At 39.9% G+C, this 27,524-nt stretch overlaps 1 protein-coding gene across 11 annotated transcripts; it reads left to right on the top strand.

Annotated features, from left to right (window-relative positions):
• Nucleotides 1–1,868: 1,868 nt before the first annotated feature.
• Nucleotides 1,869–27,010, top strand: LOC310920617 (E3 ubiquitin-protein ligase RNF31-like). Of its 11 annotated transcripts, none has more exons than XR_014592019.1 (16): nucleotides 1,869–2,416; nucleotides 5,371–5,625; nucleotides 6,774–6,956; nucleotides 7,999–8,235; nucleotides 9,181–9,354; nucleotides 10,360–10,458; nucleotides 11,285–11,374; nucleotides 14,831–14,936; nucleotides 17,329–17,447; nucleotides 18,547–18,660; nucleotides 21,073–21,130; nucleotides 22,164–22,260; nucleotides 23,963–24,266; nucleotides 24,362–25,099; nucleotides 25,196–25,547; nucleotides 25,930–27,010. XR_014592019.1 is itself a non-coding variant. In XM_083880680.1 (13 exons), exons 1-13 carry the CDS (start codon nucleotides 1,880–1,882, stop codon nucleotides 24,198–24,200), a joined length of 2,307 nt encoding a protein of 768 aa, XP_083736806.1. In that variant the 5' UTR covers nucleotides 1,869–1,879; the 3' UTR covers nucleotides 24,201–24,294. The 11 variants fall into 11 exon arrangements, 5 of the variants coding, with proteins under 5 accessions (XP_083736806.1, XP_083736804.1, XP_083736807.1 ...); XR_014592021.1 differs by adding an exon at nucleotides 25,818–25,893 and having other exon boundaries at nucleotides 24,362–25,547; nucleotides 25,967–27,010; XR_014592022.1 differs by adding an exon at nucleotides 25,818–25,893 and having other exon boundaries at nucleotides 24,362–25,547.
• Nucleotides 27,011–27,524: the final 514 nt, after the last annotated feature.

Genomic DNA, 27,524 nt, shown 5'->3' with positions numbered 1-27,524 from the left:
AAGGGGGAAAAGGAGGAAAAAAGGGGAAAAAAGGGAAAATATAGAGAGTTTTGGGTAAAATAATGGGGATTTTAGGAGAGGAAAAAATTGGAATTTTGGGGGAAAAAGAGGAAAATTTTAGTGAAAATAGCGGGAATTTTAATGGGAAAAGGGGGGAAAGAAAAGGGATTTTGGGGATAAAAATTAGAGGGGTTTGGGTAAAAAAATGGGGATGTTAGAGTGAAAAATAAAGGATTTTAGGAAAAATATTATGGGGAATTATGGGGAAGAAAAAATGGGAGATTTCGAGAAAAATAAAGGAGAAAATTTTAGTGAAAATGAAGAGAATTTTAAGAGGAAAAAATGGGGATTTTGGGGGTGAAAATAAGGAGAAAATTTGAGTGAAAATAAAGGGGAATTTAAGGGGAAAAAAGGAGAAAAAAGGGGAAGATTTTAGAGAAAATAAACAGGATTTTAAAAGGAAAAAAAGAGGGGAAATAGGGAAAAAGGGGGAATAAAGGGAAAAAAGGGAGAAAAAGGACTTTTGGGGAAAAAAATTACAGAGTTTTGGGTGAAAAAATGGTGATTTTATAAAGGGAAAATATGGGGAAAATTTGAGTGAAAATGAAGGGGATTTTAAGGGGAAAAAAAAGAAAAAAGGGGAACGTTTTAGTGGAAATAAAGGGGAATTTAAAGGGAAAAAGGAGAAAATTTTAGTGAAAATAAAGGGATTTTGGGGAAAAGAAAGTTTTTTGATAAAAAATGGGGATATAGAGAAGAAAAATTAAAAAAATTAGGGATAATATTGGGGATTTTAGGGGACAAAATGGGGTCTTTGGGGAAAAATAAAGAAGAAAATTTGAGTGAAAATAAAGGGGATTTTGGGGGAAAAAGAAAGGAGAAAAATTTCAGGGAAATAAAGGGGATTTTAGGGGGGAAAATGGGAGATTTGTGGGCAAAAAAATGGGGGAAATTTGAGAATTTGGGAATTTTATGGGAAATTTGGAATTTTGGGGTAAAATCTGAATTTTAAGCAGAAAACTGAAATTCTTATGGGGAAAAAATGGAATTTTTGGGGTATAAAAGATGAGAAATTTTTGGGTGTAAAAAATGAATTTTTTGGGAAAATCAGGAATTTTGGGGTGAAAAATCAGGACTTTGGATGGAAAATTTGGAATTTTGGTGGGAAAAACGGGAATTTTGGATGAAAAAATGGAAACTGGCGGAAAAATTGAGAAATTTTGGGCGGGAAATTGAGAATTTTTGGGGGTAAAAAAGGGAATTTTGGGTAAAAACCAGGAAATTTGGGTTTAAAAAAATAAAATTTGGGGTAAAAACTGGGAATTGGGAATTTCCTTGGAAAATAAGGAAGTTTTGGGTGAAAAAAAGGGAATTTGGGTGAAAAAACCGGGAATTTTTGTGGAAAATTAAAAATTTTGGGTGGAAAATTGGGAATTTGGGTAGAAAATGGGATTTTTAGGTGAAAAAATGGAATTTTCTTGGAAAATTGGGAATTTGGGGGTAAAAAATTGAGATTTTGGGTGAAAAATGGGAATTTTGGAGGAAAAGAGGAAATTTCTTGGAAAAAAAGGGAATTTTGGTTGGAAAAATCTGAAATTTTGATGGGAAAAAAAGAGAATTGTTGGGGTAAATAAAATGAATTTTTTTTAAAAATGAGGAATTTTGGGTAAAAAACTGGGAATTCTGGATAAAAAATTGGGAATTTTGAGGGGAAAACTGAGAATTGTGGGGGGAAATCAAAACTGGTGGAAAAATTGGGAATTTCATTGGAAAATGAGCAATTTTTGGCGGGAAATTGGGAATTGCTGGGGGTAAAAAAAGGGAATTTTGGTTAAAAATGGGAAATTCGGGTTAAAAAATATGAAGTTTGGGGTAAAAAATGAGAATTTTGGGTCCTAAAATTCCATTTTTTGGGGGAATTCTCCAGCCCAGCCCCTCCCCCACCCCGGTCTGGCCCTGCCCCCGCTGCACCTTCATCAACCGAGGCCACGCCCCCAACTGTGACGTCTGCGGCCACGCCACTTCCGGTGACGTCATCACTGAGACCACACCCGTTTCTAAAAATGGAAATTCCGGGTCTAAAATGGCCAATTCTAAGTCTGAAACGGTGTCTTCCGGTTTTGGCCCCACCTCTTCCGGTGACAAGATGGCAGCCTCCGGTGGTGCCAATGGAGGCACTTCCGGGGTTGAAGGGGGCACTTCCTGTTCTGGCCATGCCTCTTCCGGCTTCAATATGGCGGCTTCCAGTGTTGGCCACGCCTGTTCCGGTGACAATATGGCGGCCTCCTGTGGTGGTCATGGAGGAAGTTCCGGGGTGGAAGAGGGCACTTCCGGGTTTGGCTCCGCCCCTTCCCGTGATGCTTTGCGGCAGCGGCGGCTGCTGCAGGACGGGCGCCGCCTGCTGGAGATTGTCAAGGTGAGGACTTTGGGGGGGGATTTGGGGAAAATCTGGGAAAATTTAGGAATTTTGGAGTAAAATTGGGGAAATCTGGGAATTTTGAAAGAAATTTTGGGAAATTTTAGGGGAAAATTTGGGGGAAATTTGGAAATTTTGGGGCTAATTTGGGGAATTTTGGGGGAAATTTTGGGAATTTTTGGGAAATTTTGCAGAAAATTTAGGGATTTTTGGAAAAAATTGTAAATTTTGGAAATTTAGGGGAAATTTGGAGATTTTGGGGGAAATTTGGGGATTTTGGGAAAAATTTGGGAATTTGGGGAGTTTGGGGGAAAATTTTGGGGAATTTTTCAGAAATTTGGAAATTTTGAGAAAATTTGTGGGTTTTGGAGAAATTTGGGAATTTTGGAGGTAATTTGGGGAAAATTTGGGGATTTTGGGGGAAAATTTGGGATATTTTTGTTAATTTTGGGAATTTTAGGGCAAATTGGGTTATTTGGGGGGAAATTTGGGAATTTTGGGGGAAATTTTGGGGATTTTGGGAAAATTTGGGAATTTTGGGGGAAATTTAGGGAGTTTTGGGAAAATTTTAGGGATTTTTGGGAAATCATGGGAGAATTTGGGAATTTTAGAGTAAAATTGAGGAAATTTGAGGAATTTTGAGGGAATTTGAGAGATTTGAGGGGGAAATTTGGGAGATTTTTGTGGTGACTTTGGTGGATTTGGGGGAATTTTTGTGGAAATTTTGGTAAAATCTGGGAATTTTGGGGATTTTGGGGGAAATTTGGGAAGTTTTGGGAAATTTTGGGGATTTGGGGGAATTTGGGAATTTTTGGTGGAAAATTTGGGGATAATTGGGAAATTTTGAGGAATTTTTGGGGAAAATTTGGTGAATTAAGGGGCAAATTTTGGAATTTTGGGGGAAAGTTTTCAGCATTTTGGGGGAATTTTGCGAATTTGGGGAATTTTGGGAGATTCTGAGAGATTCGACGGGGAAATTTGGGAGATTTTTTGGTGATTTTTGTGAATTTTTATGGAATTTCTATTGAAATTCTGGTAAAATTTGGGAAATTTAATGGAAAATTTGGGAGGTTTTGGGAATATTTGAAAATTTTGGGGAAAATTTGGGAATTTTGGGGAAAATTTGGGGAATTTTGGGAGAAATTTTGGGGATTTTGGGGGGAAATTTGGGAGATTTTTGTGGTAATTTTGGTGGATTTGGTGGAATTTTTTTGGGACATTCTGGTGAAATTTGGAAATTTTGGGAATTTTAGGGGGAAATTTTGAGGTTTTTGGGAAATTTTGGGGGAAATTTTTTGGGAAATTTTGGGGGAAATTTTGGAGATTTTTTGGATATTTGGGAAGTTTGGGGGAAATGTTGCGAATTTTGGGGAAAATTTTGGGGGAAATATTTATTTCAATTTATTTCATTGTTTTCCCCTTATTTTCCCTTACTCCTTTTATTTTAATCACTATTTGTTACCATTTTATTTAAATTTACTTATTTTTTTTTAATTTTCGTCCCCCGGCTGCTGAGTTTAATTTGATTTTTATTCCATTTTATCTTGTTCATTACTTTATATTGTTTTATTTCATTTTTTTTATTGTAAATATAGTATAGATATTTTTATTTACTTGATTTTTTTACTTTATTTCTACATTATTCATTATTTTTAATTTTATTTTATTTTGTTTTATTTTATTTGGTTATTGATTATTTTAGTTGTTTATTATTTTATGTTGTTCACTATTCTATATTAATTTCAATTTATTATTTATTTTAATTACAATTTATCATCATTTCATCTAAATTTATTTAAATTTATTTAAATGTATTTAAGTTTATTTAATTCTATTTAATTTTATTTAAATTTGTTTCACTATTTTCCCCCCAGGAATTTTTTTTAATATTTACTTTATTTTTTAATTTTATTTCATGTTATTTATCACTTTATATTTATTTTTATTTATTAATTTTATTTTATTATGTTATATATTTTTTATTGTTTATTATTTTATATTACTTTCAATTTATTATTTTATAATATTTTAGTTTCGTATTTCTCACTATTTTATTTTAATTTATTTAATTTTGATTCTTTTATGTTGTTAATTATTTTATATTCATTTCAATTTATTATTTTTTTTAAATTATTATTTCTCACCATTTCATTATTTCCCCCCATATTTTCCCCCTCAGGAAATATTTTTCTTTTATTTTATTTTTTCATCTTTACTTCATTTTTACACTTTATTTTATGTTACTTATGATTTTATATTTATTTGTATTTATATTTATTTGTATTTATATTTATTTGTAATAATTAATTTTATTTGATTTTGTTTTATTATGTTATTTATCATTTTATGTTGTTTATAATTTTATAATTATTTCAATTTATAATGTTATTTTAATTACGATTTCTCACTATTTTATTTAAATTTATTTAATTCTATTTAATTTTATTTAAATTTATTTTACTATTTCCCCCCCTATTTTCCCCCTCAGCAAATTTTTTTATTTTTTTATATTTACTTTATTTTTTATTTTGTTTTCTGTTCCTTATGATTTTATATTTATTTTTATTTATTAATTTAATTTCATTTTATTTCATTATGTTATCTATCATTTTATATTGCTTACTATTTTATATTAATTTCAATCTATTATTTTTTTTAATTACGATTTTTCTCCATTTTATTTAAAATTTTTGAATTTCATTTAAATGTACTTAAATGTTTTTTTTTAATTATTTAAATTATTTCATATTATTTAATATTATTTAATTTTATTTAAATACATTTAATTTTATTTAAATGCATTTAAATGTATTTAATTTTAATAAATGTATTTAAATGTATTTAAGTGTGTTTAAATGTATTTAAAGTATCTAAAATTATATAATTGTATTTAAATTTAATTAGTTTTATTTAATTTTATTTACTGTTATTTATTTTGCTTTAATTCCCTCCAGGCAGCAGAATCCCAGGGCCTCCCCCCCGAGTCTCTTGGCCCCGCCCCCTTTTCCCATTTTCCCGCCATTTCCGGCCCCTCCCCCGCCCAGCTGCGGCACTTCCGGGCTTTCCTGGGGGCGGAGCTGAGGGCCCTGGCGGGGGGCGGGGCCTCCCTCGGGCCCTTCTCATTGGCTGAGGCCGCCTGGGCCTGGCTGGAGGGGGAGGGGGACCCCGAGAGGGCTCGGCGCGTTCTGATTGGCCGGAGGAGGCGGCAGGTGAGAAAGGGGCGGGGCTTGAAGTGATGGGTTTAAATGGGGGGATTGGGGGAGGGGCTTGAAATGTGGGGGGGGCTTCAACATTTGTGGGCGGGGCTTCAACACTTATGGGCGTGGCTTAATGTTTGAGGAGATAACTTGGCTTATACTGGTTTGTACTGGTTTAGACTGGTTTAGACTGGTTTACATTGACTTCTATTGACATGTATTGGCTTATACTTGTCTATACTGGTTTGGTCTATACTGGTCTATACTGGTTTATACTGGTTTCTATTGGTTTATACTGGTTAGTACTGGTTTATACTGGTTTATATTGGTTTATACTCGTTTATACTGGTCCAGATCGATCCAGACTGGTTTGTACGGGTTTGTACTGGTTTATACTGGTCCAGATCGATCCAGACTGGTTTGTACTGGTTTGTACTGGTTTATACTGGTCCAAACTGGTTTATACTGGTCAAAACAAGGTAAATTTGGCTCTAAAACTTGGGGATTTTAATGTGCTTTACTGGTCTCTACTGGTCTAAACTGGTTTATACTGGTCCAAATCAATCCAAACCAGTCTGTACTGGTCCATACTGGTCCAAACTGGTTCATACTGGTTAACATTAGACACATTTTAGTGTAAAAAAGGGGGATTTTACTGGTTTATACTGGTTTGTACTGGTTTATACTGGTCCAGATCCATCCAGACTGGTTTATACTGGTTTATACTGGTCCAAACTGGTCCAAAAAAGGTAAATTTTGGTGTAAAAATCAGGAATTTTAATGCATTTTACTGGTTTATACTGTTTTATACTGGTCCAAATGAATCCAAATTGGTCTGTACTGGTTATTACTGGTTTATACTGGTCTATACTGCTTTATACTGGTCCAAATAAGATAAATTTGGCTCTAAAAATTGGTGATTTTAATGTGTTTTACTGGTTTATACTGGTGCAAATCAATCCAAATTGGTCTGTACTGGTTTATACTGGTTTTTACTGGTCCATACTGGTCTATACTGGTCCCAGCTCCTGTCCTCGCTGGGGTTCCCTGACCCCGTCCCAGTCTCAGAGGCACTGCAGAGACACTGGGGCAGCCACTGGGGGGGTTATACTGGTCCATGCTGGTTCATACTGGTTTATACTGGTCCATACTGGTCCCAGCTGCAGCTCCTGTCCTCACTGGGGTTCCCTGATCCTGTCCCAGTCTCGGAGGCGCTGCAGAGACACCGGGGCAGCCACTGGGGGGCGCTGCAGGAGCTGCAGGCCCTGAGGCTCCACCCCTTCCGCTTACGTCATCAACAGGGGGCGGGGCCGGGCCTGGACTTCAACAGGCCCGACCAGCAGGTCAGAGGGGGATACTGGGTTATACTGGGTTATACTGGGAGGGACTGGAAGAGGTTTGGGACTTACTGGTTTTTACTGGGATGAACTGGGATGGACTGGGAGGGGATTTGGGGCTTGCTGGTTTATTCTGGTTTATACTGGGAGGGCATTGGGAGGAGATTTGGGAGCTACTGGTTTATACTGGTTTATACTGGGAGGGACTGGGAGGGGACTGGGAGGGAACTGGGTTATACTGGGAGGGGGTTTGGGGTTACTGGTTTATACTGGGATAAACTGGGAGGAGCTGGGAGGGGGTTTGGGGGTTACTGATTTATACTGGGAGGGAACTGGGAGGGACTGGGAAGGGGTTTGGGGTTACTGATCCTTACTGGTTTCATATTTTTTCCTTACTGGTTTTACATTCTTCCTTACTGGTTTATACTGGTTTATACTGGTTTATACTGGTTTGGGCTCTGGGGTTACTGGGATGAACTGGGATGGGGTTTGGGGTCACTGGGAAGGGATTTGGGGTCACTGGGAGCCAATTTGGGCTTACTGGGAGTTACTGGTTTCATGTATTTCCTTACTGGTTTCATGTATTTCCTTACTGGTTTCTCATTTTTCCTTACTGGTTTTGTGTTTTCCTTTACTGGTCTATACTGGTTTATTCTGGGATGAACTGGGATGGGGTTTGGGGTTACTGGGAAGGGATTTGGTCTTACTGGGAGCAAATTTGGTCTTACTGGGACTTACTGGTTTGGGATATTTTGTTACTGGTTTCGTCTTTTTCCTCACAAGTCCAGAATTATTTCTTACTGGTCTTTACTGGTTTATACAGGTCTATACTGATTTATACTGGTTTATACTGGTTTGGGCTTTGGAGTTACTGGGATGAACTGGGATGAGGTTTGGGGGTTACTGGGATGAACTGGGAGTGACTTTGGGGTCACTGGGGACAAATTTGGTTTTACTGGGAGTTACTGGTTTGGGATTTTTTCCGTCCAGGTCTATACTGGTTTATACTGGTCTATACTGGTCTATACTGGTTTTTTCTCCATTCCAGGCCCTCCTGAGGCAGATCCTGGCCACCCTCCCCGTGGCCAGCTGGGGCAGAGCCTCCCTGGTGGCCTCCCTGGGCCGGGAGCTGGGGCTGGGCCGGGTGCCCGAGGCCGAGCCCAGTAAGGAGCCCTTACTGGGAGAACTGGTGGAGGCCGTGGGCTCCTGCCAGGACAGGGCGGCCCTGCTGAGGAGACTGAGGTGTGAGTGCTCCGTGTGCTCCTGGGCCCTGCCACGCCTGCTGGTGAGGGGCTGGGGGGACTGGGGGATACTGGGAGGGGGAAAATGGGGAAAAACTGTGGAAATGTGGCAAGAAAATGGCTAAAAATGGCTAAAAAAGGGTTAAAAACAGGGAAAATGGGGTTTTGGTGTTACTGGTTTGTACTGGGAGGGACTGGGAGGGGAAAAATGGGGAAATACGGGGAGAAAATGGCAAAGAAAGGGTTAAAATGGCAAAGAAATGGTTAAAAACGGGGGAAATAGGGATTTGGGGTAACTGGTTTATACTGGGAGTTACTGGTTTGTACTGGGAGGGGCTGGGAGGGAAAAAATGGGGAGAAACAGTGAAAAAATTGGGGGGAAAGGGTTAAAAATGGTGGGGAAATGGCCAAAAAAGGGTTAAAATTGGGGAAAATGGGGTTTGGGGTTACTGGTTTATACTGGGAGGGGTTGGGAGTGAACTGATTTGAACTGGTTCATACTGGTTTATACTGGTTTGGTGTTTAATGCTTGCAGTTCCCTCAGTGGCCACTGGGGGGCAGCAGCACCATAGAAACCCATTATTGGGCTCTTACTGGTTTATACTGGTCTGTACTGGTTTATACTGGTCTATACTGGTTTGTACTGGTTTATACTGGTTTATACTGGTCTGGGGGTTTACTGGGACAAACTGGGAACTACTGGGAGCTACTGCTTTATACTGGTTTGGTGCTTAATTACTTCAATTCCATTTTTCCTTTCGAACTGGGATGTAACTGGTTTGTACTGGTCTATACTGGTCTGTACGTGTTTGTACTGGTCTGTACTGGTTTATACTGGTCTGGGGGTTTACTGGGATGAACTGGGATGAACTGGTTTTCCATTTTAATGGCTCCAATTCCATTTTTTTGGGTTAATTGTTTTTGTATTGGTATGAAACCACTTTATACTGTCTATACTGGTCTATACTGGTCTATACTGGTCCGTTCAGATGCAGTGGCTGCCGGGCTGCTCGTGCCCGCTGTGCCCCGAGTGCTTCCGGCTCCATTTCACTGTGGGGCTGCGGGAAAGGGGCGTGGGGGCCCTGGGCTGCCCCAGCTGTGGCCGCCCCGACCTGCACGACGATGCCCAGAGACTCTGGTACTGGTCCACGCTGGAGCCCGAGGTACTGGGTTATACTGGTTTATACTGGGAGGGGGAAAAGGAAAAAAAATGGGGAAAAACGGTGAAAAAATGGCCAAAAATGGGGGAAAAATGGGGAAAAATGGCAGAGAAAGGGTTAAAAATGGGGGAAATGGGAGAAAAATGGGATCCAGGGTTACTGGTTTGTACTGGTTTATACTGGGGTGGGACTGGGAGTTACTGGTTTATACTGGTTTATACTGGGAGGGGCTAGGAGGCGAAAAAATGGGGGAAAACTGTGAAAAAATGGCCAAAAACGGTGAAAAAACGGCAGAGAAAGGGTTAAAAATGGGGAAAATGGGAATTTGGGGTTATTGGTTTATACTGGTTTATACTGGGAGGGGTTTGGGAGCAGACTGGGAGTTACTGGTTTATACTGGGAGTTACTGGGAGGGACTGGGAGGGGATTAAAGGGTTAAATGGGGAAAGAAGAGGGAAAATGGGGATTTTTTTATACTGGTTTATACTGGTTTATACTGGGAAGGGATTGGGGGTTACTGGTTTATACTGGGAGGGGACTGGGAGTTACTGGGGTAAAATTTGGGGTGACTTTGGGTCTTTAAAAGGGTCAAAAATGGAGAAAAATGGGGAAAATGAGGATTTTTTTAATACTGGTTTATACTGGTCTATACTGGTCTATACTGGTTTATACTGGGATGGAACTGGGACAAAGTGGGAGGGGATATTGGGGCTCTAAAAGGCTCCAAACCACTGAAAAACTGCCTTAAATCACAACATTTATTATTATACTGGTCTATACTGGTCTATATTGGTCTATACTGGTTTGTACTGGTCTATACTGGTTTATACTGGCCTATACTGGTTTATACTGGCCTATACTGGTTTATACTGGTTTATACTGGCCTATACTGGTCTATACTGGTTTATACTGGTCTATACTGGCCTATACTGGTCTATACTGGTTTATACTGGTCTATACTGGTCTATACTGGCCTATACTGGTCTATACTGGTTTATACTGGTGCAGCTGAGGCGCTCTCTGGACCCCGACACCTTTGCCCTGGTGACCCGGAAGTTGACGGAGCTGGAGCTGCAGAGGGACCCCCAGTTCCTGTGGTGCCCCCATGTACTGGTTTAGACTGGTTTGGGGTTTGGGGTTACTGGTTTATACTGGGAGGGGACTGGGAGGGGGAAAATGGGAATTTTTATACTGGTTTATACTGGTTTATACTGGTTTATACTGGGAGGGGGTTTGGGGTTACTGGTTTGAACTGGGAAGGGAATTTGGGGTTACTGGTTTGAACTGGGAAGGACTGGGATGGACTGGGAGGGGGTTTAGCCCATACTGGTTTTAACTGGGAGTTACTGGTTTATACTGGTTTAAACTGGGAGGGACTGGTTTGAACTGGGAAAGGGATTGGGGGTTACTGGTTTATACTGGGAGGAAATTTGGGGTTACTGGTTTATACTGGTTTATACTGGTTTGGGGCTTGGGGGTTACTGGTTTATACTGGTTTGAACTGGGAAACGGATTGGGGGTTACTGGTTTATACTGGGAGGGGTTTGGAGGTTACTGGTTTGTACTGGTTTATACTGGGAGGTACTGGGAGGGAGTTTAGGCCATACTGGTTTGTACTGGGAGTTACTGGTTTGGCTTTTTCCTTTACTGGTTTATACTGGTTTGAATTAGGAAAGGCATTTGAGGTCACTGGTTTATACTGGTTTATACTGGTTTTGTGTATTTTTCCCTTACTGGTTTATACTGGGATGAACTGGGAGGGGATTTGGGGCTACTGGTTTGTACTGGTTTATACTGGGGGCCCTCCCAGTCCCTCCCAGTACAAACCAGTAACTCCCATTAACCCCCAGTCCCCTCCCAGTCCTCTCCCAGTATAAACCAGTACAAACCAGTATAAACCAGTATAAAGCAGTAACTCCCAGTTTGCCCCCAGTGCTCGTTTGGGTTCATCTTCGAGGCCGAGAAGGGCCCGGCCCAGTGTCCCCAGTGCCACCAGTGCTGCTGTCCCCGCTGCCAGCGCCCGGTACTGCTTTAGACTGCTTTAGGCTGCTTTAGACTGCTTTAGACTGCTTTGGACTGGTTTGGACTGGTTTAGACTGCTTTAGATTGCTTTAGACTGCTTTAGACTGCTTTAGACTGCTTTAGGCTGCTTTAGACTGCTTTAGACTGCTTTAGACTGCTTTAGACTGCTTTAGGCTGCTTTAGGCTGCTTTAGACTGCTTTAGACTGCTTTAGACTGCTTTAGACTGCTTTAGGCTGCTTTAGACTGCTTTAGATTGCTTTAGACTGCTTTAGATTGCTTTAGACTGCTTTAGACTGCTTTAGACTGCTTTAGGCTGCTTTAGACTGCTTTAGACTGCTTTAGATTGCTTTAGACTGCTTTAGACTGCTTTAGACTGCTTTAGACTGCTTTAGACTGCTTTAGACTGCTTTAGGCTGCTTTAGGCTGCTTTAGACTGCTTTAGACTGCTTTAGACTGCTTTAGACTGCTTTAGACTGCTTTAGATTGCTTTAGACTGGTTTGGGGTTTTTAGTTACTGGTTTGGGGTCTGGGGTTACTGGTTTGGACTGGGAGGGGGTTTGGGGTTAATGGGAGGGGATTGGGAGGGATTCGGAGGGGATTTGGGGTTACTGGTTTATACAGGTTCATACTGGTTTGGGGTTGGGGGGTTACTGGTTTATACTGGTTCATACTGGTTTATACTGGTTTATACTGGTTTGGGGTTGGGGGTTACTGGTTTATACTGGTTTATACTGGTTTGGGGTTGGGGTTACTGGTTTATACTGGTTTATACTGGTTTATACTGGTTTATACTGGTTTATACTGGTTTGGGGTTGGGGGTTACTGGTTTATACTGGTTTATACTGGTTTATACTGGTTTATACTGGTTTGGGGTTGGGGGGTACTGGTTTATACTGGGAGAGACTGGGGAGGTTTTGGGTGAAATTTGGGGGATTTTTTGGAGATTTTTGGGGGATTTGGGGGTTTTGAAAATACCAATTTTTAATGGGAATTTTTTGGGGGGATTTGGGAGAAATTTTGGGGATTTTTTGAGCAAATTTTGGAAAAAAAATTTCAGGAATTTTCAGGAAAATATTTTGGCAAATTTTGGACATTTTTATGGCTTTTTGGGGGGCAAATTTTGGGAAAAATGAAATTTTTGGGTATATTTTTGGAAAAATTTTTTTGCAAAATTTGGGGATTTTTTGAGGATTTTTTTGGGATTTTTTGTCCTTTTTTGGGGCAAATTCTGGGAAAAAAATGAAATTTTGGGGGATTTTTTGGGGATAATTTTAGGCAGTTTTTGGAAAAAATAATTCAGGATTTTTTGGGATTTTTTGGAAAATTTTTTGAGAAATTTTTTGGCAAATTTGGGTGATTCTTGGGATTTTTGGAGGATTTTTTGAGGGTTTTTAGGAATTTTTTTGGGAATTGTTGGGGAATTTTTTTTTTTTTTGAGGATTTTTTGGGGGATTTTTTGGGACTTTTTGAGGAACTTTTTTTGCAAAATTTGGGGATTTTTTGAGGACTTTTTGAGGATTTTTTAAAGGATTTCTGGGGGAATTTTTTTTTGCAAATTTTAGGGATTTTTCAGGGATAATTTTGTGGAATTTTGGGATTTTTGGGGGGAATTTCTGTATCTTTTTTAGGGATTTTTTTTTGGTCTTTTTTGGAATTTTGGGGGAATTTTCTGGATATTTTGGGGGGAATTATTTTCTGGAATTTTTTGGAATTTTTTTCTGGAATTTTTTTCTGGAATTTTGGGAAAATTTGGGAGAATTTTTGGGGAATTTTTTGGGGGAATTTTTTTGGTTTTTGGGATAATTTTGGGATGATTTTGGGAAATTTTGGGGGGAATTTTGTGGGGTTTTTTGGGATTTTTTTGGGGAGAATTTTTGGGATCATTTTAGGAGAATTTTGTGGATTTTTGGGGGGATTTTGGGGGGAATTTTGGGAGGAATTTTTGGGAGAAATTTTGGATCTTTTTTGGGGAATTTTGGGGAGCATTTTTTTGGAATTTTGGGGAATTTTGTAGATAATTTTGGGATTTTTGGGGCCAATTTTGGGAGGAATTTGGGTCTAATTTTTAATTTTTTTGGGGAATTTTTTGGGTCTTTTTTGGGGGGATTTTGGGAAAATTTGGGGGGAATTTGTGGGACTTTTTTGGGGGGAATTTTGGGAGGAATTTTTGGGACTTTTTGGGAGAAATTTTGATCTTTTTTGGGGAGAATTTTTGGAGATTTTTCAGGATTTTTTTGGGCTCTTTTTTTGGGACTTTTGGAATTTTTGGGACATGTTTTGGATTTTTGGGTGGAATTTGGGAGGGAATTTTGGAAAAATTTGGGGGGACTTTTGGGGGGAATTTTTGGGGGAATTTTGGGATGAGTTTCGGGAAATTTGGGTAGAATTCTGGGAAAATTTTGGGATAATTTTGGGGGGAGTTTTTTGGGACATTTTGGATAATTTTGGGACAATTTGAGAGAATTTTTGGGTCTTTTGGGGGGAGAATTTTGGGGGGAATTTTTTGGAGAATTTTGGGATTATTTGGGGGGAATTTTTGGGAGAATTTTGTGGATTTTTGGGGAAATTTTTGGGTAGTTTTGGGTGATTTTTTGGGGATAATTTTGGGATTTTGGGTCTGGTTTTGGATCAATTTTTTCCAGTTTTTTTTTGAATTTTCTGTGGATTTTCTGTGACCATTTTGGGACCATTTTGGGTCATTTTTTTGTGATTTTGACACTAATTTTAACCCTTTATTCCCCCGTGGGCCACCCTCCCTCCTCCCTGTCCGGGGCTCATTTGGGGCTCATTGGGGGGATTTGGGGTCCAATTTTTAATGGAATTTTTTGGGTCTATTTTGGGGGGGATTTTTGGGAAGAATTTTTGGGACATTTTAGGGATTTTTTGGGGAATTTTGTGGGAATTTTGTGGATTTTTTGGGGGGATTTTGGGGAGAATTTTTGGGATTTTTTGGGGGGGAATTTTGGGGTAATTTTGGGGCAATTTTGGGATTTTCGGGGGGATTTTGGGGAAAATTTTTGGGATATTTGGGCTGGTTTTTTGGGTGGATTTTTGGGATAATTTTGGGGATCATTTTTGGGGGTTTTTCGATAATTTTGGGGTAAATTTTGGGGGGTTTTTGAGGAGAATTTGGGGGGGAATTTTGGGGGAGAATTTTTGGGGATTTTTGGGATGATTTTGGAGGGAATTCTGGGGATCTTTTTGGGGATTTTTTGGGGGTTTTTTTTGAGTTTTTTTAGGGGGAATTTTTGGGAGAGTTTTCTGAATTTCTGGGGGAATTTTGGGGTATTTTTTGTAGATAATTTTGGGATTTTTGGGGCCAATTCTTGGCGGATTTTGGCCATTTTTTGGTCGATTTTTCCTGGGGTTTTTTTTCTGGATATTTTTAATATTTTGGGAGAATTTTGGGGTAAATTTGGTAATTTTTTAACCTTTTTTTTAACCCTTTCCTGGCAGTGGGACCCCCGTCACTCGTCCCTGTCCTGCGCCGATTTCGGGCTCATTCTGCGCTCGGGGGAGCCCGAGATGGGCCCGGGGGAGCTCCTGGGGGACACCGGAATTGGTGAGAAAAATGGGAGTTTTGGGGGGAAAAAATCCCACTTTGGGGAAAAATGGGGAATTAAAATAATGGGGAGTTATGGGAGAAAATTGGGGATTTTTGGGGGAAAATTTTGGGGGGGTTTGGGAGGAAAAATGGGAATTTTTAATGGAGAAAAATGTGATTTTTAATGGAAATAAATGGGATTTTTGGGGGGGCGGGGCGGATATTGAGGATTTTTAAGGGGAAAAAAAGGATTTTAAGAGGGAAAAAAAGGAATTTTTTGGGGAAAAATTGGGAGTTTTAAGGGGAAAAAATTGGGGATTTTGGGGGAGAAAATTGGGATTTTTTAGGGGGAAAACTGGGAATTTTGGGGGAAAAGGGGAATTTTGGGGAAAAATGGGGATTTTTGGGGAAAAAAAGGGATTTTTTAGGGAAATAAATTGGGATTTTTTGGGAAAAAAAGACGAATTTTTAAGAGGGGAAAAAAGGCAATTTTAAATGGGAAAAGCAGGATTTTTTTAAAAAATATCGAATATTTTAAAGGGAAAAAAATGAGATTTTTTTGAAAAAAATAATGGGATTTTTAATGGAAAAAAAAATGGGACTTTTTAGGGGAAAAATGGGATTTTGGGGAGAGAAAATTTGGAATATTTTGGGGTAAAAAAGGGATTTTTTGGGGGAAAAATAGGAATTTTGGGGGAAAAATAGGAATTTTGGGGTAAAAAAAAATGTGATTTTGGGTAAAAATGGGGAGTTAAAATAATGGGGAGTTATGGGGAAAAATTGGGATTTTTTGGGGAAAAATTTGGGGGGTTTTGGGAGGAAAAATGGGAATTTTTAATGGAGAAAAATGGGATTTTTAATGGAAAAAAAATGTGATTTTTAATGGAAAAAAAATGGGATTTTTTGGGGGGGCGGAAATTGAGGATTTTTAAGGGGGAAAAAAAAAGAGGATTTTAAGAGGAAAAAAATGAATTTTTGAGGGGGAAAATTTGGGATTTTTAAGAGAAAAAAAGGGATTTTTTTTTGAAAAAATGGGAATTTTGGGGGGGAAAAATTGAGAGCTTTGGGGACAAAATGGGAACTTTGGGGAGGAAAACCTGAGATTTTTGGGGGTAAAAATGAAACTTTTAGGGCTAAAAAAAATGATTTTTTGAGGAGAAAAAGAGCAATTTTTAGGGGAAAAAAAGGGGGAATTTATTTGCAAAAATTGATTTTCAGGTGGAAAAAAGGGATTTTTGAGGATGAAAAATGCAATTTTTGAGGTTAAAAAAATTGAATTTTTTGGGCAAAAAAAAAAGGACATTTTTGGGGGGAAAAACGCAAATTTTTCAGGAAAAAAAAAGGGGCATTTTGGGGCATTTTTTAGTTTGGGGTTTTTTTGGTTGGTTTTTTTTGTTTTGTTTTTGGTTTTTTTGGGTTTTTTTGCCACTTCAGGGGAAATTTGGGAATTTTAGAAAAAATTCCAGAAAAATTGGGGGAAAATTGGGAATTTTTGGGGCAAACACGGGGATTCCATGGGAGAAAAATGGGATTTTTTGGGGGAAAAAACGGGATATTTTGGGGCAAAAAAAGTGATTTTTTTTGTGGGAGAAAAATGCGACTTTTTGGGTGAGAAAATATGATTTTTTTGACGAAAAAATGGGAATTTTTTTGATGAAAAATTGCGATTTTTTTTGGTGAAAAAATCCATTTTTAGGGGTAAAAAATTGCAATTTTTTCAGCAAAAAAAGGGGGAATTTGGGGAAGTATTTTTTTTTTAATTTTCTGCATCAATTTTGGGTAAATTTTGTGTAAAATTTCTGCATTTTTATTTTGCAGAAAAAAATGAATTTTTTTTGAAATTTATTATGGGATAGAAAATATGAAGTTTTCTTGGGAAAAATACGATTTTTTGGGGGTCAAAAATGGGAATTTTTTGGTGGAGAAAAATATGTTTTTTGGAGGAAAAAAATAGATTTTTTGGGGAAAAAAAGATTTTTGGGTGGAAAAAATGGGAATTTTAGGGGAGAAAAACTGTGAATTTTGGGGTGGAAAAAAATGATTTTTGGGGGGAGAAAAATGCGATTTTTGAAGTTAAAAAAAATCGGACTTTTTTGGGCAAAAAAAGTGATTTTTTGGGGGGAAAAAGTGATTTTTTTGACTGATAAAAAAATCAACTTTTGGGGTTAAAAAAGGAGGGTTTTTTGGTCAAAAACACAGATATTTTTGGGGCCAAAAATGTGATTTTTTTTTTGACCAAAAAATGTGATTTTTTGGGCGAAAAAAAAGGGATTTTTGGGTAAAAAATTGGATTTTTTTTTTGAAAAAAAAGCCAATTTCTTCTCAAAAAAAGGGAGAATTTTGGACAACTTTTTTTTTAAATTTCTCCATCAATTTTGTGTAAAATTTGTGCATTTTTCTTTAATTGCAGAGTGTCCCCAGTGCGGGCAGCGCTTTGCCCTGGCCCGGGGGGGCTGTTTGCATTTCCAGTGCTCCCAGTGCAGGCACCAGTTCTGTGCCGGCTGTGGGGGGCAGTTCCACCGCCCGGGGGTGAGCCTTTGGACTGCCAGGGGAAACACGGGCAAAAAACGGGGAAAAATGATGAAAATTGAGCAAAAAATGGGGAAAATAGAGGGGAAAATGGGGGAAAAATGGGGTTTGGGGTTACTGGTTTATACTGGTTTATACTGGGATGGGAGTGGGTTATACTGGTTTATACTGGGAGGGCGAAAATGGGAAAAAACGGGGGAAAAATGGAGAAAAACAGGGAAAAAATGGGGAAAAAACAGGGAAATGGGGTTTAGGGTTACTGGTTTGTACTGGTTTGTACTGGGAGGGGCTGGGAGGGGGGAAAATGGGGAAAACCGGTGAAAAAGTGGGGAAAAATGGGTAAAAAATGATGAAAAAATGGGGAAAATAGAGAGAAAAATGGGGGGAAATGGGGAAAAATGGGTAAAAAATGAGGAAAATATAGTTAAAAATGGTTTAAAAATGCAGAAAAGGGGAAAAATGGGGTTTTGGGGTTACTGGTTTATACTGGTTTATACTGGGATGGGAGTGGGTTATACTGGTTTATACTGGGAGGGGGAAATGTGAAAAAACGGGGAAAAAATGACAAAAATTGGGTAAAAGATGGAGAAAATAGAGAGAAAAAATGGAGAAAAAATGGGGAAAAATGGGGTTTGGAGTTACTGGTTTATACTGGGAGGGGAAAAATGGGGAAAAACAGTGAAAAATGGGAAAAAAAAGTGGAAAAAAAGGTAAAAAAATATAAAAATGGTCAGAAATTTTGGGTCATTTTTGAGTCAATATTGGGGTCAGTTTTTGCCATTTTTGAGTCCATTTTTGGGTCATTTTTTGGGTCATTTTTGTACCAGTTTTTGGGTCAACTTTGGGTCATTTTTGGTCTTTTTTGGGGTCACTTCTGAGGTTTTTTTGTGCCTTTCTTGTGGTTGATTTTGGGTCAATTTTGGGTCAGTTTTAGGATCATTTTTGAGTGATTTTGGGTCAAAATTTCACCATTTTTAACCCAAATTTTCACGAATTTTCACCAATTTTTTTCCCCTTTTTCCCCAATTTTTTTCCAAATAATTTTTTATTTTCTTTTCTCTTTTTTCCCCATTTCCCCCCCCATTTTTAACCCTTTCAGAGCTGCCCCATCCCGCAGTGTCCCCTCCGGGGGTCCCTCCACGGGCACCACCCCCGGGACTGTCTGTTCTACCTGCGGGACTGGGAACCCCCCAGGCTGCAGCAGCTGCTCCAGGTATGGACTGCTTTGGACTGGTTTATGCTGGGAGGGATTGGGAGGGGAAAAATGGGGAAAAAATGGGGAAAAACGGTGAAAAAATGGTGAAAATCGGATGAAAAATGGGGAAAATATGGCAAAAAAATGAGGAAAAATGGGCAAAAGATGGGGAAAATAGAGAGAAAAAAGGGGGGAAAATAGGGGAAAAATGGGGGAAAAGGGGGAAATGGGGAGAAAAATGGGGGGAAAATGGTGAAAATCGGGTGAAAATTGGGGAAAATAAAGAGAAAAAAATTGGGGAAAAATGGGGGGAAATGGGGAAAAATGGAGGAAAAATTGGGGAAAAATGGGGGAAAATTGGGGGAAATGGGGAAGAATGGGGGAAAATGGAGAAAAAATTGGTGGGAAAACTGGGGGGGGAATGGGGAAAAAACGGTGAAAAAAGGGTGAAAATTGGGTGGAAAATGGGGAAGAAAGGGTTAAAATGGCAAGGAAAGGGTTAAAAATGGGTTAAAATGGGTTAAAAATGGGGACAATCGGATTTGAGTTACTGGTTTATACTGGGAGAGACTGGGAGGGAACTGGAGGGGGAAAAATGGTGAAAAAATGGAGAAAATTGGGCAAAAAATTATGAAAATAGTGGGAAAATGGGGAAGGAAGGGTTAAAAATGGCAAGGAAAGGGTTAAAAATGGGCAAATGGGGTTTTGGGGTGACTGGTTTATACTGGTTTGGGACTGGGTTATACTGGTTTGTACTGGGAGGGGAAAAATGGGGAGAAACAGTGAAAAAATGGTGAAAATTGGGCGAAAAATGGGGAAAAATGGTTTAGAATGGCAAGGAAAGGGTTAAAAAATTGGTGAAAATGGGTTGAAAATGGGGAAAATTGGGTTTGAGTTACTGGTTTGTACTGGGAGAGACTGGGAGGGGAAAAATGGGGAAAAATGGGGAAAAAATTGTGAAAATTGGGGGGAAAATGGGGAAAAATGGAGAAAAAATTGGGGGGAAAATGGGGAGGGAATGGAGAAAATAGAGAGAAAAAAGGGGTAAAAATGGGGAAAAAATTGGGGGGAAATGGGGGAAAATGGGGGGAAGGGGGAAAAAACTGTGAAAATAGAGCAAAAAATGGGGGAGAGTTAAAATCGGCAAGGAAAGGGTTAAAATGGCAAGGAAAGGGTTAAAAATGGGGAAAATTGGGTTTGAGTTACTGGTTTATACTGGGAGAGACTGGGAGGGACTGGGAGAGACTGGGAGGGACTGGGAGGACAAAAATGGGGAAAAACAGTAAAAAAATGGGGAAAATCAGGCAAAAATGGGGAAAATAGAGAGAAAAATGGGGAAGGAAGGGTTAAAAATGGGGGAACTGGGGTTTGGGGTGACTGGGTTATACTGGTTTGGGACTGGGTTATACTGGTTTGTACTGGGAGAGACTGGGAGGGGAAAAATGGGGGGAAATGGTGAAAAAATGGAAAATTGGTCAAAAAATGGGGAAAATAGAAAAAGGGGAAAAAATGGGGGAAAAGTGGGGAAAATGGAGAAAAAATTGGGGAAACAAGGGGGGGAAATGGTGAAAATTGGGCGAAAAATGGGGAAAATATAGAAAAAATGAGGAAAATAGAGAGAAAACTGGGGAAAAAATGGGGGAAAACGGGAAAATGGCGAAAAAATGGGGAAAATAGAGAAAAAATGGGGGAAAATGGGGGAAATGGGGAAAATTGGGAAAAAATGGGGAAAATAGAGAGAAAAATGAGAGGGGAATGGGGGAAAATTGGGGGAAAATGGAGAAAAAATTGGGCAAAAATAAGGGAAAATATGGGGGGGAAAATGGGGAGAAAATGGGGAAAATGAAGATAAAAATGGAGGAAAATGGGGGTTTGGGGTTACTGGTTTATACTGGTTTATACTGGGAGGGCACTGGGACAAACTGGTTTGGACTGGGAGGGGATTTGGGGCCATTTCGGGGGATTTTGGGGCTCGAAAAGGGTCAAAAACAGGGGAAAAAATCTGGGTTTAAATTGGGATTTTTATACTCGTTTACACTGGTTTACACTGGTTTGTACTGGTTTATACTGGCTTATATTGGTTTATACTGGGCTATATTGGTTATACTGGTTTATATTTGTTTATACTGGGTTATATTAGTTTATACTGAGTTATATTGGTTTATAGTGGGTTATATTGGTTTATAGTGGGTTATATTAGTTTATAGTGGGTTATATTGGTTTATAGTGGGTTATATTGGTTTATACTGAGTTATATTGGTTTATATTGGTTTATAATGGTTTATATTGATTTATATTGGTTTATATTGCTTTTTACCTGTTTATACTGGTTTATATTGGTTTATACTGGTTTAACTGGTCTATCCAGGTTTTACTGGTTTATACTAACTTATATTGGTTTATACTGGTTTAAACTGGTTTCTCTCCCAGTCCGCCAATGTCGCCTTTGAGACGGAGCCGCCCCCTGAGGCCCCACCCAACCCCACTGGTTTGTACTGGTTTATACTGGTTTGGACTGGTTTATACTGGTTTGGACTCGTTTGGACTGAGAGACCCCAAAATCCCCGTTTTTCCCCATAAAATCCACAAATTTCACCCGAAAATTCTCATTTTTCACCGCAAAAGTCCCAAATTTTCCCCCCCAAAATCCTTATTTTTTACCCCCAAATCTCTTTTTTTTTCCCAATTCTGTTTTTTTCTCAAAATTCCCAATTTTTTCTTGAAAATTCCCATTTTTTCCTCAAAATTCCCATTTTTCCTTCAAATTGCCAATTTTTTCCCGCAAAAATTCCAATTTTTTCCCTTGAAACTCCATTTTCCCCCAAAACTCCCATTTTTTCCCTAAATTCCCATTTTCCCCCCAAAATTCTCATTTTTCACCCCCAAATCCCCAATTTTTTCCCTCCAAAATTCCTTTTACCCAAAAAATTCCCATTTTTTGCCCCAAATCCTTCTTTTCCCCCAAAACTTTTCATTTTCCCCTCAAAATCCCAATTCTTTTTCCAAAATTTCCATTTTTTTACCCCTAAATTCCCAATTTTTCCCTTGAAATTCTTTTTTTCCCAAAAAATCCCAAGTTTTCACTCCAAAATTATAAATTTTTTCCCAAAATCCCCAAATTTTCCTCTTCAAAATTCCTATTTTCCCCCCAAAAATCCTCATTTTTTCCACCTAAAACCTCAAATTTTTTTCCCAAAAATCCCATTTTTTTACCCCAAAATTCTCATTTTCCCCCCAAAAAATCTCCATTTTCCCCAAAATTTCCCCTTTTTCCCCCAAAATTTCCCCATTTTTTCTCCCCAAAACTCCTGAATTTTTTTCCCCAAAACCCCCAAAATTTTCCCAAAAATCCCCAAAATTTCCCCTTAAAAATCCCATTTTTCCCCCTTAAAAACCCCATTTTTCCCCCTTAAAAACCCCATTTTTTTCCCCCAAACCCCCAAATTTCTCACGAATTTCTGTATTTTCCCCCAGATTTCTGTATTTTTTCCCAAATTTTGGGATTTTTGCCCCATGTTTAGGTCTCTGCCCCGTCCCGGAGCAGAAGGAGGTCGGGGCCGCCTTTCGGGACGAGCCGTGCGGGAGGGAAACGGCCCCGGGCCAGGCCGGGCTCTGCAGGTCAGTTTTGGGGGGAATTTGGGAAATTTTGGGCAATTTTGGGCATTTCTGGGATTTTTGGCAATTTTGGGGATTTTTGGGGATTTTTTTTGGATTTTTTAAGGCATTTTTGACCATTTTTTGACTATTTTTTCACTATTTTTGCGTCTTTCTTGGGTCATTTTTTGAGTCATTTTTGGGACATTTTTGGGACATTTGGGTCATTTTTGGGTCATTTTTGGCTCAATTTTGTATCATTTTTGGATCATTTTTGGGTCATTTTTTGGGTCATTTTTGGGTCATTTTTAGATCATTTTTTCAGTCAATTTTTGGGTCATTTTTGGGTCATTTTTGGGTCATTTTTTCAGTCAATTTTTGGGTCATTTTTGGGTCATTTTTTGACTATTTTTGGGTCATTTTTTGGGTGGTTTCGGGTCAATTTTTTGGTCATTTTTAGGTCAATTTTTGGGTCGTTTTTGGCTCAATTTTGGCTTATTTTCGGGTCAATTTTAGATCATATATTGAGTCATATATTGGGTCATTTTGGGTCAATTTTTGGGTCATTTTTGGGTCATTTTTAGTGTTGTTTTTTGGGTCATTTTTTGGGTCACTTTTGGGCCATATTCTGGGTTCATTTTGTGTCATTTTTTGATCATTTTTTGTGTCATTTTTTGGTCATTTTAGGTCATTTTTGGGTTATTTTTGGCTCAATTTTGGATCATTTTTGGGTCATTTTTTGGATCATTTTTGGATTATTTTTGGATCATTTTCTTGGGTCATTTTTTGGCCATTTTTTGGGTCATTTCTTTGATCACTTTTGGGTCAATTTTTTCATCATTTTTTGGGTCATTTTTGGGTCATTTTTTGACCATTGTTGGCTCATTTTTTGGGTGTTTTTGGGTCATTATTGGATACTTTCTTTGGACACTTTTGGGTCATTTTTGGGTCATTTTTTGGGTTACTTTGGGACAGGGTTGGGTCATGGTCACTATGGTCAATCAGTGGCGATTTTGTCACTCTGGGTCATTTTTTGGGTCAATTTTGGATCATTTTGGGGTCAATTTTGGGTCATTTTTTGGGTCATTTTTTGGGTCATTTTTGGGGACATTTTTGGGTCATTTTTTAGGTCATTTTTGGCTCTTTTTTTGGCCATTTTAGGTCATTTTTTGGCTCATTTTTTTTGGGTCATTCTTTGGTCATTTTTGGGTCATTTTTGTGCCATTTTTTGCTTTATTTTGGGTCATTTTTTTGATCATTTTTGGGTCATTTCTGGGTCATTTTTGTGTCATTTTTTGGTTCATTTTTGGGTCATTTTTTCTATCATTCTTGAGTAATTTTTGGATCATTTTTGGGTCATTTTCTGGGGTTATTCTTGGGTGGCTTTGGGCCATTTATGGGTCAATTTTTGGGTTGTTTTTGGGTTCATTTTTGGGTCGATTTTTCTATCATTTTTTAAGTAGATTTTGGGTCATTATTTAGCTCAATTTTAGGTCATTTTTGGGTAATTTTGGGTGGTTTTGGGTCATGGTCACTGTGGTCACTCTGTGACCATTTTGTGCCACTTTGGGTCATTTTTGGGTCATTTCTGGGTCATTTTCGGGTCTATTTCCGCCATTCTTAGCCTGTTTTTCGCGCGGTTTTTGGGCAGTTTACGGTCAGTGGTCACTCAGTGGTCACTCAGTGGTCACTCAGTGGTCACTCATTGGTCACTCTGGTCACCCAGGGCCCACTACAGCGAGTACCTGGTGTCCCTGATCAACCGGCACGGGCTGGACCCCGCCCCTCTCTATGACCCGGGGGAGCTGCGGGCGGCGGCCGAGCGCCACCTGCTGGCCGGGAAGAGCCAGCGCCGCCCGGGGGAAACTGAGGCCGAGCACTGGGGCAGAGTGAGACACCTGCTGGCCCTGGAGGCACCCGTCAGGCCACGCCCACCGCGCCCCAGGACACGCCCACTATGCTAATGAGGCCGGCTGGACACGCCCACTATGCTAATGAGGCTGGCTGGACACACCCACTATGCTAATGAGGCCGGCTGGACACGCCCACTATGCTAATGAGGCCAGCTGGACACACCCACTATTCTAATGAGGCCTGGGCCAGACATGCCCATCATGCTAATGAGGCCGGGCCAGACACGCCCATTATGCTAATGAGATGGCAGCACATTGGGGGGGAATTTTGGGGTCACTTCAGGGGAGTTTTGAGTGATTTTGGGGGATTTGGGGGGAATTTGGGGTCATTTTTCTGGGTGTTGGGGTCATTTGGGGGGTCATTTATGGCAACTTTAGAGGAATTTTGGGGTAGTTTGGGGCCATTTCTTTGGATCATGAGGGAGCTTTGGGGTCATATTTGGGGGAGATTTTGGGGGAACTTTTTGGGAAATTTGGAGCATTTGGGGGCAATTTTTGGTGATTTTGGGCCATTTAAGGTCATTTTGGGAGGATTTTAGGCTGGTTTGAGAAAAGTTTGTGAGAATTTAGAGGCACCTTTGGTCATTTTGGGTGATTTTGGGGAAGTTTTGGGGCATTTTGGGTCCTTTTGTGGCCATTTATGAGATTTTTGGGGGAATTTGTGGTAATTTTGGGGAATTTTTGAGGGAATTTTTCCAATTTTTGGGGAATTTTGGGGGCTTATTTATCCAATTTTTGGGGTCATTGAGAGACGTCCTAGAGAGATTTGGGCGAGTTTTGGGGACATTTATGGGATTTTTGGCGTTGTTTCGGGGGAATTTTGGGGGATTTTGGCAGAAATTTGAGGGATTTTGGTGGAGTATTGGAGCATTTTGGGTCCTTTCAGAGTAATTTATGGGATTTTGGGGGTAGTTTATGGGAGTTTTGGGGTTGTTTTGGGATCGTTATAGGTGATTTTGGGGGAGTTTTGGGTGAATTTTTGGTGATTTTGGAGGATTTTTGGGGGAATTTATGGCATTTTTGGGGTTGTTTTGGGGTCATTATAGGTGATTTTGGGGGAGTTTTAGCTCATTTTGCAATCTTTTGGGATAATTTATGGGATTTTTAGGGTCGTTTGGGGGAAATCTATGGGATTTTGGAGTAATTTATGGGATTTTTGGGGTTGTTTTGGTGTCATTTATGGGATTTTTGGGGTTGTTTTGGGGGATTTTGGGGGTCATTTGGGGGGAATTTTGGAGGATTTTTTGGGGTAATTGATGGGATTTTTGCAGTGACTGAGGGACGATCGGGAGTGATCTCGGTGAGTTTTAGGGCCATTTGAGAATTTGGGGGGATTTAGGGACATTTTGGGTGATTTTGGGTCGAGCACTGGGGGAGAGTGAGACACCTGGGGGCCCTGTCAGGCCACGCCCACCGCGCCCCACGACACGCCCACTATGCTAATGAGGATTATGTGAGGGGACACGCCCACTATGCTAATGAGGATGGAGTGAGGGGGACACGCCCACTATGCTAATGAGGATTATGTGAGGGGGACACGCCCACTATGCTATAGAGGCTGGAGTGAGGGGGACACGCCCACTATGCTATAGAGGCTGGAGTGAGGGGGACACGCCCACTATGCTAATGAGGCTGGAGTGAGGGGGACACGCCCACTATGCTATAGAGGCTGGAGTGAGGGGGACACGCCCACTATGCTAATGAGGATGACATGTGAGGGGGACACGCCCACTATGCTAATGAGGCTAGAGTGAGGGGACACGCCCACTATGTTAATGAGGATGGAGTGAGGGGGACACGCCCACTATGCTAATGAGGATGGAGTGAGGGGGACACGCCCACTATGCTAATGAGGATGCCATGTGATGAGGACACGCCCACTATGCTAATGAGGCGGGAGGGGGGAGAAGCAATGACCATATATGGAAAATATGGCAGTTTTGGAGGGGATTTTGGGGAGGTTTGGGGACACTGTAAGCAATTTTGGGGTTTTTTTTAATGGAGTTTTGGGTGGTTTGGGGGATTGTGGGGAATTTGGGGTCATTTATGGGATTTTTAGGGTTATTTTGGGGAATTTTGGGGGGATTTTTGGGTAATTTATGGGATTTTTGGGGTCACTGAAGGATGTTTTGGGGTGATTTGGGTGAGTTTTGGCACCTTTTTTCTGAGTTTTGGGGTCATTTTGGGGTCATTTATGGGAAATTTGGGGAATTTTGGGGAAATTTGAGTCATTTTGAGGGGATTTGGGGCGTTCTTTTGGATTAAGGGGAGTTTTGGGGAGTTTTGGGTGATTTGGGGTCATTTAGGAGGAGTTTGGGGGCAGTTTAGGCCAGTTTAGGGGCCATTTATGTGACTTTTGGGGTCATTTTTGGGAAATTTGGGTCATTTGGGGGGAATTTTGGGGCATTTTGGATGATTTTGGGTTGATTTTGGGGAGTTTGGGGCAATTTTGGGAGAGTTTGGGGTCATTTTGGGAGAATTTCGGGTCATGTTGGAGGATTTCAGGGAAATCTGGGTCATTTTAGGGAAATTTGGGACATTTGTGGAGAATTTTGGGTAATTTTGGGTCATTTAGGGGCAGTTTGGGGTCATTTTTGGGGGAATTTTGGGCATTTTGGGATAATTTTGGGTTAATTCCTGTGATTTTTATGTAATTTTGGGCTGTTTGGGTCATTTTAGGACCATTTTGGGTCATTTTAGGACCATTTTGCGTCATTTTTGGGTCACTTTGGGGTCAGATGTCGTTATGCAAATGAGCTCACCTTATATGGAAATCGGGGCGGGGCCACGCGCTTTATGCAAATGAGGCCTGGAAAAGCAATGAATTAATTAGTTCTGTTACTGCAAATAAAGTTTGTTTGAAAGAATTAAAAGGTGCTTTTGTGTTCACCCCAAAAATCACTTGGGAACCCCAAAATCCACCAAATTCACCCCAAAATTCATCTGGAAGCCCAAAATTTGACAAAATTCACCTCAAAATTCACTTGGGAGCCCCAAAATCCACAAAATTCACCCAAAAATTCCCCTGGGAGACACAAAATCCACCAAAATTCACTTCAGAATTCACTTGGGAACCCAAAAATCCCCAAAATTCCACCTGGGATCCCCAAGATCCACCAAATTATCCCCAAAATTCACTTGGGAGACACAAAATTCAAAAAAATTCACCCCAAAATTCACCTGGGAACCCAAAATCCCACAAAAAATCTCCAAAATCCCTCAGGGACCCCCCAGAACACCCCAAATCCCTCAAATTTCACCCTAAACTCACCCAGACCCCACAAATCTCAACTGGGACAGCCAAAATACACCAAATCTTGGGAACCCCCAAACTTCACCAAAATATCCCCAAATTTCACCTGGGAACCAAAAAAC

Source organism: Zosterops lateralis, assembly GCF_965231275.1.
Source record: "Zosterops lateralis genome assembly, chromosome: 31".
Taxonomy (NCBI): Eukaryota; Metazoa; Chordata; class Aves; order Passeriformes; family Zosteropidae; genus Zosterops; species Zosterops lateralis.
The sequence above is the reverse complement of the archived record's forward strand: the minus strand, read 5'-3'. Positions and strand labels throughout refer to the sequence as shown.